The sequence below is a fragment of the Gopherus flavomarginatus genome, chromosome 14 (assembly GCF_025201925.1).
Source record: "Gopherus flavomarginatus isolate rGopFla2 chromosome 14, rGopFla2.mat.asm, whole genome shotgun sequence".
NCBI lineage: Eukaryota > Metazoa > Chordata > Testudines > Testudinidae > Gopherus > Gopherus flavomarginatus.
Window position 1 is genome coordinate 32716569 of NC_066630.1, and position 19172 is coordinate 32735740.

At 40.3% G+C, this 19172-nt stretch overlaps 1 protein-coding gene across 1 annotated transcript in view; it reads left to right on the top strand.

Moving 5' to 3' along the window:
- SLC6A2 (solute carrier family 6 member 2) overlaps window positions 1-19172 on the top strand; it is a 112481-nt gene that overhangs the window by 82826 nt on the left and 10483 nt on the right. Inside the window, exons 12-13 of the mRNA XM_050922700.1 lie at window positions 9527-9627; window positions 18654-18821. Of these exons, the coding sequence (XP_050778657.1) occupies window positions 9527-9627; window positions 18654-18821 (269 nt within the window). The remainder of the gene's footprint in view (window positions 1-9526; window positions 9628-18653; window positions 18822-19172) is intronic.

The window sequence follows — 19172 nt, forward strand, 5'->3', positions numbered from 1 at the left end:
CCTGCTCGTGATTGCAACAGCCACCACTATGTAGGGTTCTCCCCCTCCCCCATGTGCCACATTATAGAAGCACAAATGAAATCGGGTGAGTGGCTTTCAAGAAACCTGAAGAAAGCGAGCAATATATATTGATAAATATAGATAGATATACCCACCTGCTATGGAGGCCCCTTTTCAGAGCTGTTACTTGAAAACAAAAATACAGCATTAAAAAGAAGCATGTTGTTTGAAAGCTACTTTTAGAGGACTTAAATGATTTAATTCAGTAGAAATGGAATTCTGTGTTGTTCTTTGCTTTGCAAAGGGAAGTTCTCTAAGACCGGGGTAAACTTGGAGGTATTTTTAATATTATTTCTGAAGGATTTTTAACCAAAGTATCTTGGTCACATACTTCATGCTTGAACTGGGGGGCTAGTGGAAGACAGAGTCCACACATACTCTTTTGAATTCAATTTGAGTGTATGTGTGATGCTTTCCGTGAACTTTAAAGCACCAGAATTTTACTCTAAGGGTGCAATTCATCCCACTGCAGAGAGCCAGTCATGATAGTGTGCTTTGTTTTGGGTGATTTTCACCCTGTCTCCGTATTATGATTAGGGAAATGTGAAACTCAAAGCAGTTCAGGAGGTCTGTTCAGATAAGCAGCCAAAAGTTCAAATGCTTCTGACCATCTTGGGTCTGCAAGACTGGGTGATAATCTCACAAGTATAGGCACTCCCATTAGATTCCCTGAACTTTCCGCTTGCTGGACCAAAAGTACCATGTCAGTAGCATCTTTCTCCATTTCGTGTGGCTTTCTCTCTCACTTTGGCTCCAGTCTTGTCCCTGGAAACAAGGAGGTCATGTACAAAACTGAAATGTAATTATTAAAATCGAGAACCAAAGTTTTCTGTGTCCAAAAAATACTGTGGATATTCGGTTCAAGTTTTGAGCAAGAACAGGAATATGGGGAGAAGCTGGCAAAGAGAAACAGACAAGAGAAATAAAGGAGAAAGAAGGGTGGTTAGTGGGAGGGTGCCCCTTTCAACCCATGGTTTTATAAGGCCGAGTCCCTGTAAAGACTTCCTTGGCGTCAGAAGGATTTAGATGGGATCCATAATGCTTCTGCTGTATTTATATTCACATGCCACTGCAAACATAGCTATACCTATCCCATATCATAACTGTCCTGGCTTGTGCCCCTTGCTCTTCAATTCCACCTCCATTTTCACTGTCTCTACTGGTGCCAGATTACATAGCATCCAGAAGGACGCCCAGTTGTGACAGTCTAGGATATGTTTTCTCCCTACATGATTGCAGTGCTGCTTTTTCATTTGTCCTGCTATTATTGTCACTAGCTGTTGAGTTGCCTGTGCCAAGTGTGAACAGAACATATCACTGAGTACCTAAGGTATCTGCATGTCCTACCATGGCTCGGTACTGCTTCAGAAGGCACTTTCACTCTTGTATGAATATTGTGCCTATAGGGTGTGGTGTATTCTCGCCGTTTGGTGGCCTGCCACAGGCTAACAATTTGATACAGTTAAAAAACTAAATTAATTTAAATTAAATGGATATTAAATTTCCTTCCAAAAAAAAGAAAATCCAATTAAATGAACAAATAGTTCTCAGAACTCAGTTTTACACACAATCCAAACAATACCCTGGTTCTTCCAGCACTATTGGGTAATAACTTTTTTCTGATAAATGATGTGTGTATGCCATGGTTTACACTGTCTATTCCAATCTCCAGATGGGCCAAAACCTAGTTAGTGGGAGTTTTGTCACTGATGCCAGAGAGAGCAGAGTTTGATCCTAAAAGACAAAGCAACTAACTGCAGCATGTATCATCACCTCTTACATTGAAAGTATATGACTCTTTTTACTTCCAAAGATTTCAGAAGCACTTCATAAACTTTACTAATTTATATTTATAGAACCTACATGCTTTGTTGTCAGGGTTGCAAAAGGTTGTTGAGGGTGTATACATCACCCATAGTAACATATAGCTGTTTTGGTGGCATGCAGCCACTGATCAACAGTACAAATCAAGATTCAAAGAATTTAGGATAGGAAGCTGGGAAGAATTCTTTACCTAACTGAATTGGGCAGAATTAGGAATGTCAAACGTTAAAGTCACATGATTAAAATGGGTGAGAAGAGTTTATATATGACAATTTAAAATGTTAAAAATAAAAGCAAACTTTACAGAGCAGATAGTCAGCACAGGTTTGCAGAGGTAGTTTGAGACTGTCAGAGTATGAACAGAAATAAAAGAACAAAGAAGTATGTATTGTAACTGCACTAAAGTGGCTAGAGTGTTTTGCTGAAAAGGAATGGATTACTCCTGAGCTTAAAGTTAAGCACATGCTCAAGTATTTTGCTGAACTGGGGCCTTTAAACTGCACATTTCTAAAGCACTAAGCAGCAGTATTGTCTAATGGACTCTGAGCCTGATTCTCAATCGCTCTTCTGACAATGTAAAGAGACACTGATGTAAATGAGAATCAGCTCCTACAAAATTTTAAAGCCAGCATATCAGAGTTAAACAAGTTTAATAAAATATGAGAAACAGTGCAAACAGGTGGGTTGAATCCTGTACACGGAAACATATCATAGAAGAAAAGTCCTTCTATAGGTTAAGAATTGTAGGTTAAGTATAGGTTAAGAATATCATGGATTTGGTATGTTCTTCATATTGACAGTGATGGGGCAGAGCTGGGTTGCTATATTGAATCTGCAGTGGGGGATGTGGGGAACAAAGTTCCTTTATTTTCAGAGTTGCATAGTCCTATATACCATGATCAAAAAGACTTTAGATACATTTGTATCTAAAGTCTTTTTGATCATGGTATATAGGACTATGCAACTCTGAAAATAGCTAGTTAGCTAGTCTAACCATTCTGGGAGGAAAGAATGAGTTAAATGTGGGTACTGAAGCAAAGTTATGCAAGTCAACTGGTTCCATTTGAATTGTTCCCTAAGAATAGGCATTAGTTCTGTGGTAACACCTTTCAACTCTTGTAAACAAGTTCCAGTGAGAAAAGCCTTCAAACTTATGGCTCTTTGCCCATTAGTTTGGGGATGAAAACAAACCTGCAATCTGCAACATACAGTACTTCTCCAGTATATTAATACTTGGAGGTTCAGTATGTCTACATAAGCGTGTGACACTGGTCAAAAAGAAATATTGAGCACTGAGCCAAGAGCCCTTTTATCTCTTGGAGATTTCTCTAATTACTTTGTCTTGTCTCTAGGCTTATAAGCAAGGAATCTTTTTTATTTATGTGTTTGGTTTTTTATGGTGGTTCTGACCAGGAAAATTTTTCCAAGCTATCACAGCAGTAGTGGTCATGTAATTATAAACTGATGTGGGAAAATAGTCTTGGCACAGATTAAACTTTTGCAAAGTGATATCTCCTATTGGGAAATGCTACCAGGAGAAATTCAGTTCAAGAATGTCAACAACAGATACAAAGCCAGGGCTTAGGGGGAGTAATTTCCATTCTAATCATATGGAAGGTAGACATTTAACAATTATTTTGCATAACAAATTTAAGCTGCCAGTTAATATATAAATTTATGTTCTAATAAAATATTATGGGTGGAAAGTAAATATTTCCAGTCAGGAATTAAGTTCAAGAAAGGTCCAATGAATATGAGTTAGCATGATTTTTATAATTTTTTTGTCCACATACTGTGCTTTCTACAATTAGACATGTCTTTATCAGTTTGAGACTAGTTGCAATACATTTGACCCCTGTAGACTCTCAGAACCTTCAGCTAGTGCAGACTTGGGTAGCCTGCTGCAGACTCTCACAGGAAGGACCTCATGCCTACACACTGGCTCCCAACTTGTTCAGCGGTGAAATTCATGGTGTTGGTTTAGAAGCCCTATGGAGCTCTTTAGGGTTTAAGTCCTGCCTACTTGAAAAAAAACACACATCCCTTTCCTCATGCAATGCCACAGAATATGATATGTGCATAGGTACTCACACTAACAGACCTCTAGTTTAAATGAGCAGTGGCTGGAGGAAGGATGTTTCCTATGAGAGGTTCTCGTCTCTGGAACAAATGTCCATCCTTGGTCCCATGGAACCTGACACCCTTCACTTAAAGAACATGCTACAAAAATGTTTATTTTCCCAGGCTTCGGAGAAAGGGACAAGTTGAGGATGGTGTAAGTGAGGTAAATGATGGGTGCTTGCCTAGATAGGTTAGGTGGCTCTGGAAATTTTTATTTTTCTGGCTTCCACTGCTGCTTATGTCTATATATCAAATATATATACACGAGAATTTAGGTGCATTACCTAAAAGGAAATACATGAAAATAAGCACATTTCATCCTTGGCTTTATGTTCCTGGTGAGATATGGCCTTTAAAGGCCTGATTCTCCTCTCACAACAGTTTCACACTGGCACTAATTAACAACCATGATGCTATTTCAACAGAGATTCCAGAGACTGAGTCACGATGGAAGCTGAACTATACTCTGATCTTGAAGTCCCAGCCCAAATAACACTTTTTCAAAGGTGCCTTAGAAAGACTTTAGGTGGACAGACACAGGGGCTTCTGACAGTTCACTGATAGGACAGTGGGAAGAAATTTGTACCGCCACTGTGTATACTGTGTCTGGTCACAGAGGGGGTTCTAGCTTTTAGTGCTGTAAACATGATACCTCTGACACGTACTATGCACGCGCGCACACACACACACACACACACAAATAAGAAGAAAAGAATGCGGTATTAGGTATCAGAGGGGTAGCCGTGTTAGTCTGGATCTGTAAAAGCAGCAAAGAATCCTGTGGCACCTTATAGACTAACAGACTTTTTGGAGCATGAGCTTTTGTGGGTGAATACCCACTTCCTCAGATGCATGTAGTGGAAATTTCCAGGTATATATATGCAAGCAAGCTAGAGATAATGAGGTAGTTCAATCAGGGAGGATGAGGCCCTGTTCTAGCAGTTGAGGTGTGAAAACCAAGGGAGGAGAAATGGGTTTTGTAATTTGCAAGCCATTCACAGTCTTTGTTTAATCCTGAGTTGATGGTGTCAAATTTGCAGATGAACTGAAGCTCATCAGTTTCTCTTTGAAGTCTGGTCCTGAAGTTTTTTTGCTGCAGGATGGCCACCTTAAGGTCTGCTATAGTGTGGCCAGGGAGGTTGAAGGGTTCTTCTACAGGTTTTTGTATATTGCCATTCCTAATATCTTATTTTTATCCTTTTCCGTAGCGACTGTCCAGTTTGGCCGATGTACATAGCAGAGGGGCATTGCTGGCATATGATGGCATATATTACATTGGTGGATGTGCAGGTGAATGAACCGGTGATGGTGTGGCTGATCTGGTTAGGTCCTGTGATGGTGTCGCTGGTGTAGATATGTGGGCAGAGTTGGCATCGAGGTTTGTTGCATGGATTGGTTCCTGAGCTAGAGTTATTATGGTGCGGTGTGCAGTTACTGGTGAGAATATGTTTCAGGTTGGCAGGTTGTCTGTGGGCAAGGACTGGCCAGCCACCCAAGGCCTGTGAAAGTGTGGGATCATTGTCCAGGATGGGTTGTAGATCCTTGATGATGCGTTGGAGGGGTTTTAGCTGGGGGCTGTATGTGATGGCCAGTGGAGTCCTGTTGGTTTCTTTCTTGGGTTTGTCTTGCAGTAGGAGGCTTCTGGGTACACGTCTGGCTCTGTTGATCTGTTTCCTTATTTCCTCGTGCGGGTATTGTAGTTTTGAGAATGCTTGGTGGAGATTTTGTAGGGGTTGGTCTCTGTCTGAGGGGTTAGAGCAGATGCGGTTGTACCTCAGTGCTTGGCTGTAGACAATGGATCGTGTGATGTGCCCGGGATGGAAGCTGGAGGCATGAAGGTAGGCATAGCGGTCGGTAGGTTTTCGATATAGGGTGGTGTTAATGTGACCATCACTTATTTGCACCATGGTGTCAAGAAAGTGGACCTCCCATGTAGATTGGTCCAGGCTGAGGTTGATGGTGGGGTGGAAGCTGTTGAAATCGTGGTGGAATTTTTCCAGAGTCTCCTTCCCATGGGTCCAGATGATGAAGATGCTATCAATGTAGCGTAGGTAGAGAAGGGGCGTGAGTGGACGAGAGCTGAGGAAGCGTTGTTCCAGGTCGGCCATTAAGATATTGGCATATTGTGGGGCCATGCGGGTGCCCATAGTAGTGCCACTGATCTGGAGATATATATTGTCATCAAATTTGAAATAGTTGTGTGTAAGTTTAAAGGCACAGAGCTCAGCAGCCAGTTGTGCTGTGGCATTATCAGGGATAGTGTTCCTGACAGCTTGTATTCCATCTGTGTGTGGGATGTTTGTGTAGAGAGCCTCTACATCCATGGTGGCTAGGATGGTGTTTTCTGGGAGGTCACCAATGTATTGTAGTTTCCTCAGGAAATCAGTGGTGTCACGGAGATAGCTGGGAGTGCTGGTGGCATAGGGTCTGAGTAGAGAGTCCATATATCCAGACAGTCCTTCAGTGAGAGTGCCAATGCCCGAGATGATGGGGCGTCCAGGATTTCCGGGTTTGTGGATCTTGGGTAGTAGATAGAATAACCCTGGTCGGGGCTCTAGGGGTATGTTGATTTCTTCTGGTGTTAGTGTAGGGAGTGTCCTGAGTAGATGCTGTAGTTTCTTAGTGTATTCCTCAGTGGGATCTGAGGGAAGTGGCCTGTAGAATTTGGTATTGGAGAGTTGTCTGGCTGCCTCCTTTTGGTAGTCAGACCTGTTCATGATGACAACGGCACCTCCTTTATCAGCCTCTTTGATGATAATGTCAGGGTGGTTTCTGAGGCTGTGGATGGCATTGCGTTCTGCACGACTTAGGTTGTGAGGCAAGCGATGTTGTTGTTCCACGATTTCTGCCTGTGCACGCCGGCGGAAGCATTCAATGTATAGGTCCAGGCTGTCATTTCGACCCTCAGGAGGAGTCCATGTGGAGTTCTTCTTCTTGTGCTGTTGGTGGGAGGGCACCTGTGTATCAGTGCACTGTTCAGTGTTGTCCTGGAAGTATTCTTTGAGTCGGAGACGGCAAAAGTAGGCTTCCAGATCGCCACAGAACTGTATCATGTTGGTGGGGGTGGCAGGGCAGAAAGAGAGTCCCCGAGATAGGACAGACTTTTCTTCTGGGCTGAGTGTGTAGTTGGATAGATTGACGATATTGCTGGGTGGGTTAGGGGTACCACGGTTGTGGCCCCATGTGGCAGGTAGGAGTTTAGACAGCTTACAGTCCTTTTTCCTTTGTAGAGAGGTGAAGTGAGTAATGTAGATCTCCTGTAGAAATCCATCAACCTCACGAAGAAACTTGCACAAATACAGACAGATATCATCTTCCTTTCCAAATGCAAACGGATGGACATCATACCAAATGGACTAAAGGTAAAAAATCCACTGCTATCTACATACTACACAGACCACAGTGAGAGATTATGCCATACTCTATCAAAAAAACTGAGGAACCACCTAATCATTATCCTATACAGCAAACAGGAAAACATCAAAAAAGAGCTTTCCAACCTGGAGACTCTCATTAATAACCAAACTTCTATACAAACGGACTTCACTAGAATAAGACAGCTTCCACCCCACCATCAACCTCAGCCTGGACCAATCTACACGGGAGGTCCACTTTCTTGACACCATGGTGCAAATAAGTGATGGTCACATTAACACCACCCTATATCGAAAACCTACCGACCGCTATGCCTACCTTCATGCCTCCAGCTTCCATCCCGGGCACATCACACGATCCATTGTCTACAGCCAAGCACTGAGGTACAACCGCATCTGCTCTAACCCCTCAGACAGAGACCAACCCCTACAAAATCTCCACCAAGCATTCTCAAAACTACAATACCCGCACGAGGAAATAAGGAAACAGATCAACAGAGCCAGACATGTACCCAGAAGCCTCCTACTGCAAGACAAACCCAAGAAAGAAACCAACAGGACTCCACTGGCCATCACATACAGCCCCCAGCTAAAACCCCTCCAACGCATCATCAAGGATCTACAACCCATCCTGGACAATGATCCCACACTTTCACAGGCCTTGGGTGGCTGGCCAGTCCTTGCCCACAGACAACCTGCCAACCTGAAACATATTCTCACCAGTAACTGCACACCGCACCATAATAACTCTAGCTCAGGAACCAATCCATGCAACAAACCTCGATGCCAACTCTGCCCACATATCTACACCAGCGACACCATCACAGGACCTAACCAGATCAGCCACACCATCACCGGTTCATTCACCTGCACATCCATCAATGTAATATACGCCATCATATGCCAGCAATGCCCCTCTGCTATGTACATCGGCCAAACTGGACAGTCTCTATGGAAAAGGATAAATGGACACAAATCAGACATTAGGAATGGCAATATACAAAAACCTGTAGGAGAGCACTTCAACCTCCCTGGCCACACTATAGCAGACCTTAAGGTGGCCATCCTGCAGCAAAAAAACTTCAGGACCAGACTTCAAAGAGAAACTGATGAGCTTCAGTTCATCTGCAAATTTGACACCATCAACTCAGGATTGAACAAAGACTGTGAATGGCTTGCCAATTACAGAACCAGTTTCTCCTCTCTTGGTTTTCACACCTCAACTGCTAGAACAGGGCCTCATCCTCCCTGATTGAACTGACCTCGTTATCTCTATCTTGCTTGCTAGCATATATATACCTGCCCCTGGAAATTTCCATTACATGCAACTGAGGAAGTGGGTATTCACCCACGAAAGCTCATGCTCCAAAACGTCTGTTAATCTATAAGATACCACAGGATTCTAACAATTATAACGTTCAAAAACCAGTCAGAGAACACTTCATCCTCTCTGGACACTCAATTACAGACCTAAAAGTCACAATTCTTCAACAAAAAAACTTCAAAAACAGACTCCAACGAGAAACTGCAGAACTGGAATTAATTTGCAAACTGGACACCATTAAATTAGGCTTGAATAAAGACTAGGAGTGGATGGGTCATTACACAAAGTAAAAACTATTTCCCCCTACTGTTACTCACACCTTCTTATCAACTGTTTGCAATGGGCCATCCTGATTATCACTATGAAAGTTTTTTTTCTCCTGCTGATAATAGCCCACCTTAATTGATTAGTCTCATTAGAGCTAGTATGGCAACCCCCATTTTTTCATGTTGTCTGTGTATATATATATATCTTCCTACTGTATTTTCCACTGCATGCATCTGATGAAGTGGATTTTAGCCCACGAAAGCTTATGCCCAAATAAATTTGTTATGTCTTTCTCAGTAGTCATCTAATTTACAATTAGAGTATCATATGAATAGACGATTAGGGAGAAACCCTGGCCCCTTTGAACTCAATCGCAAAATTCCTGTTAGCTAAAATGGGGTCAGGATTTCATCCTTACATTATTTCTGCTTTGGAAGTAACTCATTTATATTTTTTCTGAGATTACAAATAACAAATATGTTTGGTTTTTTGCCACTGTCTAATCATTTTTGCCAACTTGAAGTCTGTGTGTCTTCTGTTTGTGTTTAACTTGCAGGTGTGGACAGATTCAGTGAAGATATCCAACAAATGATGGGCTTCAAACCGGGCCTCTACTGGCGACTGTGTTGGAAATTTGTTAGCCCTGCTTTTTTATTGGTAAGAGGGGATTTATTTATTTATTTTGTCCTGGAAAGAACACTGTGAGGATGCTTCCTACCAGCTTATTCATACTAAAAGCAAGATATTAAGTGGATTCATAACATTACTTGTCAGGGCCTACGCTACATGTTTTGTTGCCCAGGGCAGTATAGATTTTCAGTGCTCCCCAAACAGCTGATCAGAACAAAACAAATTCTCTGCCCACCCAATTTTGATGCAGACACACACCCTGGATGTAATTTGGCATCCCCAGAACCAGGTGTCCAGAGCAACTGCCCTGATTTCTGGACCCTAAGACTGGCCCTGTTACTCGCTGTTATCCCCAATGTTGTCAGCCAGGATAGCAGAAGCCATTTTGACTCATTTTCATATTTGGAGAGGCTGCATTTTGGGTGAAATTTGTTAGACAGGAAAAAAAATGGTTAGTGGTCAAGACCACCTAATGCACTTGTGGGTATTACTTGTAGCCCCTTCTCCCCAAACTGGTTTAGGAGATAGTGGCTCTGCTTGGTAATCTTGATGGTGGGAATGCTTTCCCTATCCCAAGATACTGTGCATATGCGTGTATTGAAGGAAGGAGAGGTACTGTCCTCAGATTCTTTTTTGCAGAAAGTGTACACCAGGTAGGAGATAGAGGTTAACTGTATGGGATTTAAAGCCCATTTGGCCTGGAAGGGTTCTCAGCAGGTTCAATTAAACATTTTAAACTTTTGAGGTTTCTCCATTATCAGATCTGTATGTAGATCTGTTGGCTATATTGAAGTTGGCTTGGAGAACTTGTATGCGTGTGATGGTACGTGTTTATATTAATGCTGAGGTTTACACATTTTCTCATTTTATTCTCCTCTGATCACTGTACAGACTATAAGGCTGATGAATGCTTGGTGTCTTATTGGGTTATAGGTCAAGTTTATGTTCTGTCTTATCAAAAACAGCCATTATGCCCCCAGCTTCAAATTCACTTTCCGCATTTCAGCTGCCATGAATTCCATTTTAAAATCACACCCCTCTTGGACTGACTTCCTTCTTGGGAACATGAATTGGGGGCAGGGGGGTAGAGAAATCTCAAGTGTCAGGACCTGTGCTCCTGAAGAGAACTTCACTGGAAATGAAGTAGAGGCCTAGATTACCCAGCTACCTGCATTATCTGACACAGAATATCAGCCCATGACTTTACTGCAGGCAGATCATCCTCTTGTACAGTACAGCTAAAGTTCCTGGTTGTTCAAGTCCTCAACTCCTCAGTCCTGTAGAGTCAGAAATTCCACTGCAACAGGATATGGGCTCCTACCTATTTCCACTTACTTACAGCTTAATGCAAACAAGCATATATACATAAATGAGTTTCAGTCTGTGATTCAAAAAGTGACAGAGCTGTAGTAATCTGTCAAACCAAAGTATCTTTCAAGGCTACCCCACACCAAGCATGGGGATCTCAATAATTATATTTAAGAATCCTTGTCCCTCAGAATCCAGACAGCATAAAAGGGATTCAGGCTATGTTTAAACTATAAATTACTGAGGTATAATTTATGTCACTCATGGGATGTGAATAATCCACACCCTTGAGCAGCGTAAGTTTATACCAACCTAAATGCTGGCATAGACAGCACCATGTCAGCAGGAGAGCTAGCACCTCTCACAGAGGCAGGAGTTATTAAGCCAGTAGGAAAGCTCGTCACCGATCGGCTTAAAGCATCTTCATCAGAAGTGGTGCAGCTGCACTGGTGCAGCTGTGCTGCTGTAAATGATGTGGTGTAGACATAGCCTCAGTTTCCCCTTGTCAGGGGTTTTTATACCCTCCACTCCAGAGCCCAAAACTGATGGGATGAGTTCATGGGTAGGTCTCTCCTTCCTGGAGGGAGTGAGGAATGCAGTCAACACAGCCTCTGTCCTTCATTTGCCTTCAATGGGCCATCTGATTGTATTCAGGATGAGCACTTTCTCTTAATTAATGCTTCTTTTCCTGTTCAGTGAGTTACACGATTATAGAGGTTTACAATGCAAACACTCAATATAACTTTATACCATGGGCTACAGAGGTTATAAGTGAGATCAATAATGCAGAGTCCTACAAGCATTATATAAAGTCTAACACTAAACACATTCTTATCAACTTAACATCTAATATCTATTCTGATAATGCTAACACACAGGTAAGCTAGGCTGGTTTCCAGCTATGCATTTGTAAGTGTTCAGTAAGGTCTGGGATGTTGGCATGAGCCGCACCTGGTCTGCCTTCATCACACCATGGTACATTTCCACCTCCTTTTGACCAGTTGTGCCTCTGGAAACCATGTTTGATATGAGGGTGAGAGAGGGCTTTTTCCCTCCCTATCTCCTCTCCATAAGCCCAAGATGGTAGTTGTCCTAGTACTTTTGTACAAAACTTTGAATGTATAAAATGACAGCTTCAAATTTGTTAGTATTATCTGCAAACTGATCTGTATTATGTTTTGGGCATCTGCAGTTTCAGAGAAGTTCAATTCCGAGGACTTAAAAGCTACATAAAATGAGTAGTTAAAACCAGAGAGAGAAACTGCCTGGAAAAAATGTCACCAGTTTTGCCCAATTTTGATCATAACCATAAGCTGCAATAATACGTTGTACATATTATGCATCACTTTCCATCCAAGAATCTCAATGTTCTTTACACAAAACTAAATAAAGCTCCCACAACATCCTTGGCACATGTACATATTATCTTTGTTATCTAGAGAGAGAGATGGAGGCAGCGAGTGTTTATATCACATCCTCTGGATCTCAGAGAATGTCTGCGATAAAGCTGGGAAGAAACCAAAATCTCCTGACTCCCATTCTCTGATTTTTAACCACAATGTCTTTCACTTAAAGGTGAAATTGAGATTGAAACTAATGTTACCAAAGTTGTCGGAGATGTTACCAAACAAAACAAAAAAACAAAAATAACTAAAAAGCCAAAGCTAACTATACCCAGTTACTGGATATTAAAGAAAATGCTGCAGGTACTGTCTGGAAGGAATTGTAGGATTATAGATGGAAACTGAATCGGATATACCTTTGTGTATTCCGGATCCTCTGCCCATCACAGGTTGTGATTCTGTGCTTCCACTTCAAGGATATAAAATGTGTCTCATTATGACTTCAGTGATGCCTAGCAGATGTCAAACAAATTGGTTTAAAAATAACCAAAAGAACAACCCTTTCCTCCTCACAAAGAAACCTATATGGTAATAGGTACATGATTTCAGCTGTTGCCAGAGTTATACAGAACTGCAGGTTGCCCTGCATAAGGAACGAAACATAGGAATTGGGTTAAACCAAATCTAGCACCTAATCCAATATTCTCTCTCTAACAACAGTCAATATCAGATGCTTCAGTGGAAGATGTAAAGCCCCTGCAATACAATTTTGCGATAACTTGGCAAAGGGGAGAAATGTTTTTCTCGTAGCTATTGGGGCTTTGGTATTTATCTTTTGATGAGTAACGCCATTGACTGTAATTGAGTTTAGCTTTTGATAGGCAAATACTTGGTGCAAAAATGTGAAACTTAACTGGTAAAAGCAGTATCCAGTATGTTTCCTATTGATACTTCATTGATGGAGTTCAAAAGTGTAATACACACAGTACAAAGTGAAACTATTTAATGATTATACCACTGAAACTATCATGTTTGTAACATTGAGAGCAAAATGTACAAATGCTGTCTTCCAATCAACTTAATCTCAACACAAATAACATGCTGCCAATTCAGATCCAGCCCCAAAATGTAAGATAAATAACTCGATATGGAGTGGTGATGTTTATACCTAATGTTTTAGGCAAATCAAAATATTGGGGGGGGCATTATTCTGTGCTAAATTTCACTCAACCATCATTAAACAAATGTGTGTCAACTAAGCACATAACTTCTTGAGGTGTTACCATTTATGTATGTGCTTGTTTTTGAATAGTAAAATCAACAATATGCACAAGAATGTGACTACATATAAAATTTTACAACTGTTTGTTATATATGTACTAAAGAACATAATTCAGTTATTAGTGTATTTTTTAGTTGGAGGGTATGAAGATCACAAATGTGGACTAATGCATTAGAATATGTAGGGTGCAATTACTCCAAATGGTTAGCTGTGTGACATAGAGAGGAAAGAGACACATTAAATATAGCTTGTGAGCCTTCTGACCTGTATTAAGGAAAATAAACAGATGTTTCATTACATTTTAGATTTTTTTTTCTCCCTGAAATGTGAAGGTAGCATTTGGTAGTTTTATGTAAAGGTTAAAGTTGGAACTAAACTGCAGTTTTATATTGGGTATTTATACATTCACTCCAGGTTATTTGTAGATCAAAAGGTCATGGTGAATATATGGAGATTTTGACATCATTGTGACCTAGGATATTTTCTGTTGCATTAAAGTTTATGCTTTCAATATAAAATTGAAAGCAATAGCGATCTGCCAAATAGCTACATCAAATCTGGATCAGATATCGTCTCAAAGTTCAAAATTAGCTATCAAACAGTTAATGACACAAGGCATTCCTATCAAGACATAATTATGATGGGATACACAATACATTTTTAAAACGGAAAACATTTTAATAGCATACTTAGCATCTGATAGCATCCATTCAGTAATGAGCCAATGAAGCATACACTGAAGTCAGTCAGTCATATTTTATGTTAATGTTCCATTTGTAAGTGTTTTATACAAGGTTAATAAATGATCAAAAGATGTTATAAATATGTTACAGACATGAGGACTGTATGTTGAAGAAGATTATAACCACATCAGTAGAAGATATATAGAGATGGTTGTAAATCATTTTTACATAAACAACCTATTGACTTGTTAAATGCTCTAACAATTGATTAACCATTTAGTAGCCCTTTAAACACTAGTTATAACTATAAACTTAGTATAAATTGTGACCCTCAAGGATAGATCCTGCAACCAAATCCACACACATTTTTGGATCCAGATCCCAATCTACAATAGTTCGAATGAAAATGCTGGATCTAGCTTTCTTGCGTACCACACTCCCTCCAACCCAACTTTTGAGAATGGGAAGCCCAGTTATGGATTCAATTTTACAGCATGAACCTAGCTCTAGGGAAGTAAATGAAAGATGTTCTAATGGTGTTTTCCTGGCTACCAGGCTTCATGTCAATTTTGGGTATTTGGTATGTAACCTCAGCTCTATTTTCCATCACACAATTGCTCACAGATGTCTGTGTGTAGGATGTGGGATGCAGAATAATGGTCACTGTCTTTCCAAATAAGCTTATTCTGGTATAAATATGTTACCAATTGTTCTCTAAATTATTTAGTGATGAACTGCATGGTCAGGGTTAGATAACTACCCACCTTCAGTGTAGACAGGTGATAATTGGAAAGCGAATTAAAAAAGAATTGCTAATCTCTCTAAAGTATATGCTTTAATATCTACTGTAAACATGAAAATATGTACCTTTCTGGATCAGTAGATGCTGCATCCTCTAGCCATGCATATAGTCCTAGAAGACTTCCAGAATTAAAGTCCAATATTGTCAATCATTGACTGAGTGTAACTACTATATATAGATACTTTCTAATACCTGTGGGGAGAGTACACACATTTTAGAGAACATTGAGTAGCTTGATTCTAATGGTCTGGGGTTTTTCAGGTGTCTTAAAAGGTTATATGGACACTGTAAGCATGATATATTAGGGGAAAAACATAGTCCATACAATTTTTTATTACCTATATTTTGTTTCCATTATAAATTGTGAAAATAAAGCAATGGAAATGCTTTTTTTTGTTGTTTGTTTTAAACCAGAGGGAAAATCTGAATTGAAAAGATGTAGCAGAATTAGAGGGGGCTCAGAGACAGTGAGAAAAGAGTGGAATTGTTTAATTTATAGGATATTAATAAGAAGAGCTATAAATTTTATATGATATAATGAATGGCATAAAGTAGATCAGGAACTTCTGTTAGCTGTCTCTTATAATGAAAGAACAAGACAACAAATACAAAGCTAATTAAGGAAATAGTTTTTAACACAATGTACCCTGTGGAACTCATTGCCACATGAGATCAATGAGGCTAAGAACTTTTCAGGATTCAAAAAACAATTGGTCAAAAAAGATAACAAAAATAATGAGTTAGAATAGTTAAATATTTAATTTTAAAAGTATTTTGGAAGGGATGTAAACCTGAATGCTTCACAACATAAATCAGCCTCTAACAAGTGGTTTTTAAGAGAAAATTTTACTTGGGGGAAGGTTACCCCATAATTGCCTAGTTCAGAGGTCCTTCACTTTCCTCAGAAGCATTTGGTACTGACCACCGTCCAGGATAATGGATTAGAAGGCTCCCTGTTCTAATTTAGTATAGTAATTCCTATGTTCCCAAATATAAACAGGTCTTTCCATAGGATACTAGATCAAACATTTATCTTAGGAGTTTTAGATATCCACACATCTATGTTAGCGTTAGGAAGTGTCTTGTTGAAACATTATCCCCACATTTCTCACAGCTATTGAATGCCAGCCAAAAATATTATGAGGTGAACCAACATTTGTGAGTATATAGCATTTCTAGCATTCTTGCTGATTTGATAAAGCTATCTCAGTAGCCTTTGACATTCTAGGCCTGGTCTACACTAGAAAATTACGTTGGCTTAACTACACACTCCTGAATGGCATAGTTAAACTGACCTTTGTCCCTATGTGGACAGCATTAAGTTGACAGAAGATTTCTTCTGTTGACCTAGCTACAAACTCTTGGAGAGGTGGATTACCTATGCTGGTGGGAGAACCCCGCCTGTCAGCAGGTAGTGTCTACACTAAAGTGCTTCTATAGCCCTTCAAGTGTAGAGAAGCCCTCAGTCTCTGAACATTTTAATCTGAAGTAGTTGCATGGCCCAAGGGTGAATAACCCAGGGGACAAAAAGAAATTACCAATGTACTTTGCACATTGAGATTATATACACATACTGATAGTCATCCAATTTATCTTCTGACAAATACAACATTTAAAGATGTTTCTGGTGACTGATTCTATTGGCATTGTACTACAATATCTCTAACAAAACTCGAACATATTATGCTGAATCAATAAGTGATTCAGAATGTTCCTAGCCTGCATTGTATTATAAATCTAACTTTCTTTCAATAGGACACACAATCCAAGGAAGATACATTTTGATGGGCATAAGAGTGGCTGAGTTTGTCAATTTTCAGTAGCTCATGTCCAACATGGAGCAGCAGCTAAGAAAAAAAATACCCTCAAGCATCTTATTTGTTTAAGTGGGATAGAAAGTGCTGCTGTACATTGAGAGAATGGGACATCTGGCCAAGCTGTCTCAAAAATCTTTAGACAGAAGAGCTTTTTTCCCCACCAAGGCTTTTTTTCCTAGAGCTGGGCAAGTAATGGTTTTCCTCACCCACAAACACTTTCAAAATTTCAAAAACTGTCCCACTCCAAATCCACATCAGGATGAAACTAGAAACCTTTCAATTTTTGTCACAAAATAAAACCAACGCACATAGAATCCAGTCTGAGACTAGTCGATAATAGCAAATAGCCTGGTGGTGAGAGCACTCACATGCGGTGTGGGAGGCCCAAGCTCAAGTTCCTGCTCTGCCTGATTTGGAGCAGAGACCTGAATCTGTGTTTCCCACATCTTTGCTGTAGCCCCTGGGCTAATGGCAATTCTGGGGACAGGTGGACACACACACTTGAGAAACTTTTCTAATGATATAAACTGAACATGGCACACATTAAATGAAATAAAAACTGGCTAACTGATAGGTCTCACAATGTAATTGTAAATGGGAAATTATTGAGTGGCTGTGTTTCCAGTGAGTTCCCGCAGGGATTAGCTCTTGACCCAGTGTTGTTTAACATTTTTATCAATGTCCAGTAAGAAAACATAAAATCATCACAGATAAAGTTTGCAGATGACACACAAAAATGGGGGAAGTGGTAAATAATGAAGAGGACAGGTTACTGTGTCAGAGGGATCTGGATTACTTGGTAAACAGGGCGCAAGCAAACAATATGCATTTTAATATGACTAAACGTACATCTAGAAACAAAGAATGTAGGTCATACTTATAGGATACAGGATTCTATCTGAAAAATATTGGTGGCTCATGGTGTCTGAGAGCTCCCAATGCGACACTGTGGCCAAAATAGCTAATGCAGTCCTTGGATGAACAAACAGAGGAATCTCAAATAGGAGCAGAAAGGTTATTTTACCTCTATATTTGACAGCAGTGCAGTTACTGCTGGAATAGTGTGCCCAGTTCTGATGCCCACAATTTTAAGAAAAATGTTGATAAATTAGAGAGGGTTCAGAGAAAAGCCACACGAATGATTAGAAAACTTGCCTTATAGTGATAGACTAAAAGAGCTTAATCTGTTAATTTTAACAAAGAGAAGCTCAAGGGGTGACTTGATTACAGTCTGTAAGTATCTACATGGAGAACAAATATTTAATAACAGGCTCTTCAGTCTAGCAGAGAAAAGTATATTGGGACAGTTCCATCCTTATGAAGCATTGCTAGAACTCCTGGGGAAAAGGACAGAGGGATCTTGAGGAGTCCTCAGGGACCCTTTGAAAATCTCTGCGCATAATCCTGTCCTGGACCCATGACTTCAGCCTTGAGACCTTCCCCATCTCTAACTCTAGTTTAAACTACAGAATAACAAGTCAACCTCCCCTGCTTCAGAAGTAGGGGAGGAAATCCCCCTTTCACAGCAGTGAGTAGTCTGCCAGTGATGTTCACTAGTCCACAGGGCAGATACAAATAGCCTGGCTGGAATTTTATGATTTTTCTGACCATTAACATCATTCATGAGTGCCCTAAGTGGTTCCACACTGTCATCTAAAAGGGATACATTGTAAATAGGCTGAAGATAGGGCCTATTGCACAGGTCTAGGTATCCCCTTTGCACTGGGCAGCTGCCTGATCTAACAGATAGGCTTGTTTTCCAGTTGGAGTTTTTCCAAAGGGCTAAAATTGTGGTTCTTTCTATTTTTTCTTCCTTAGTTTGTGGTGATAGTCAGTATTATAAACTTCAAACCTCTGACCTATGACGACTACACCTTCCCTCTCTGGGCAAATCGCATTGGCTGGGGGATAGCATTATCTTCAATGATCCTTGTGCCTGCCTACATTATCTATAAATTTCTGAATGTGCGTGGGACCTTTAAGGAAGTAAGTGGAGTGCTAATAAAATGTCATGAAATGTTATTATGAAATGAATGTGCTGGATTTGCGTTAACAGTTTGCTTCTCTAGCTCCCCAGACACATTACTCGTTGTGTGACCTTTCAGTTCCAGCTTTCTAACTGGCTGAAATTACAGGCTGGATTTAATACACCCTATTCCAGTTTCTAGACAGAAATCAGTCTGCCAGAATGCCCCACTGTAGTTCATAAAAGCATTTTTAATGCACGTTTTAAAGTTGAATTAGTAGATTTTTCTCAACTGTAGAAATATATATAAATGGATGCCTTCAAATACAGCATCCAGAATAAAGAGTGGACCCAGTCTAGATGCTTTCTTT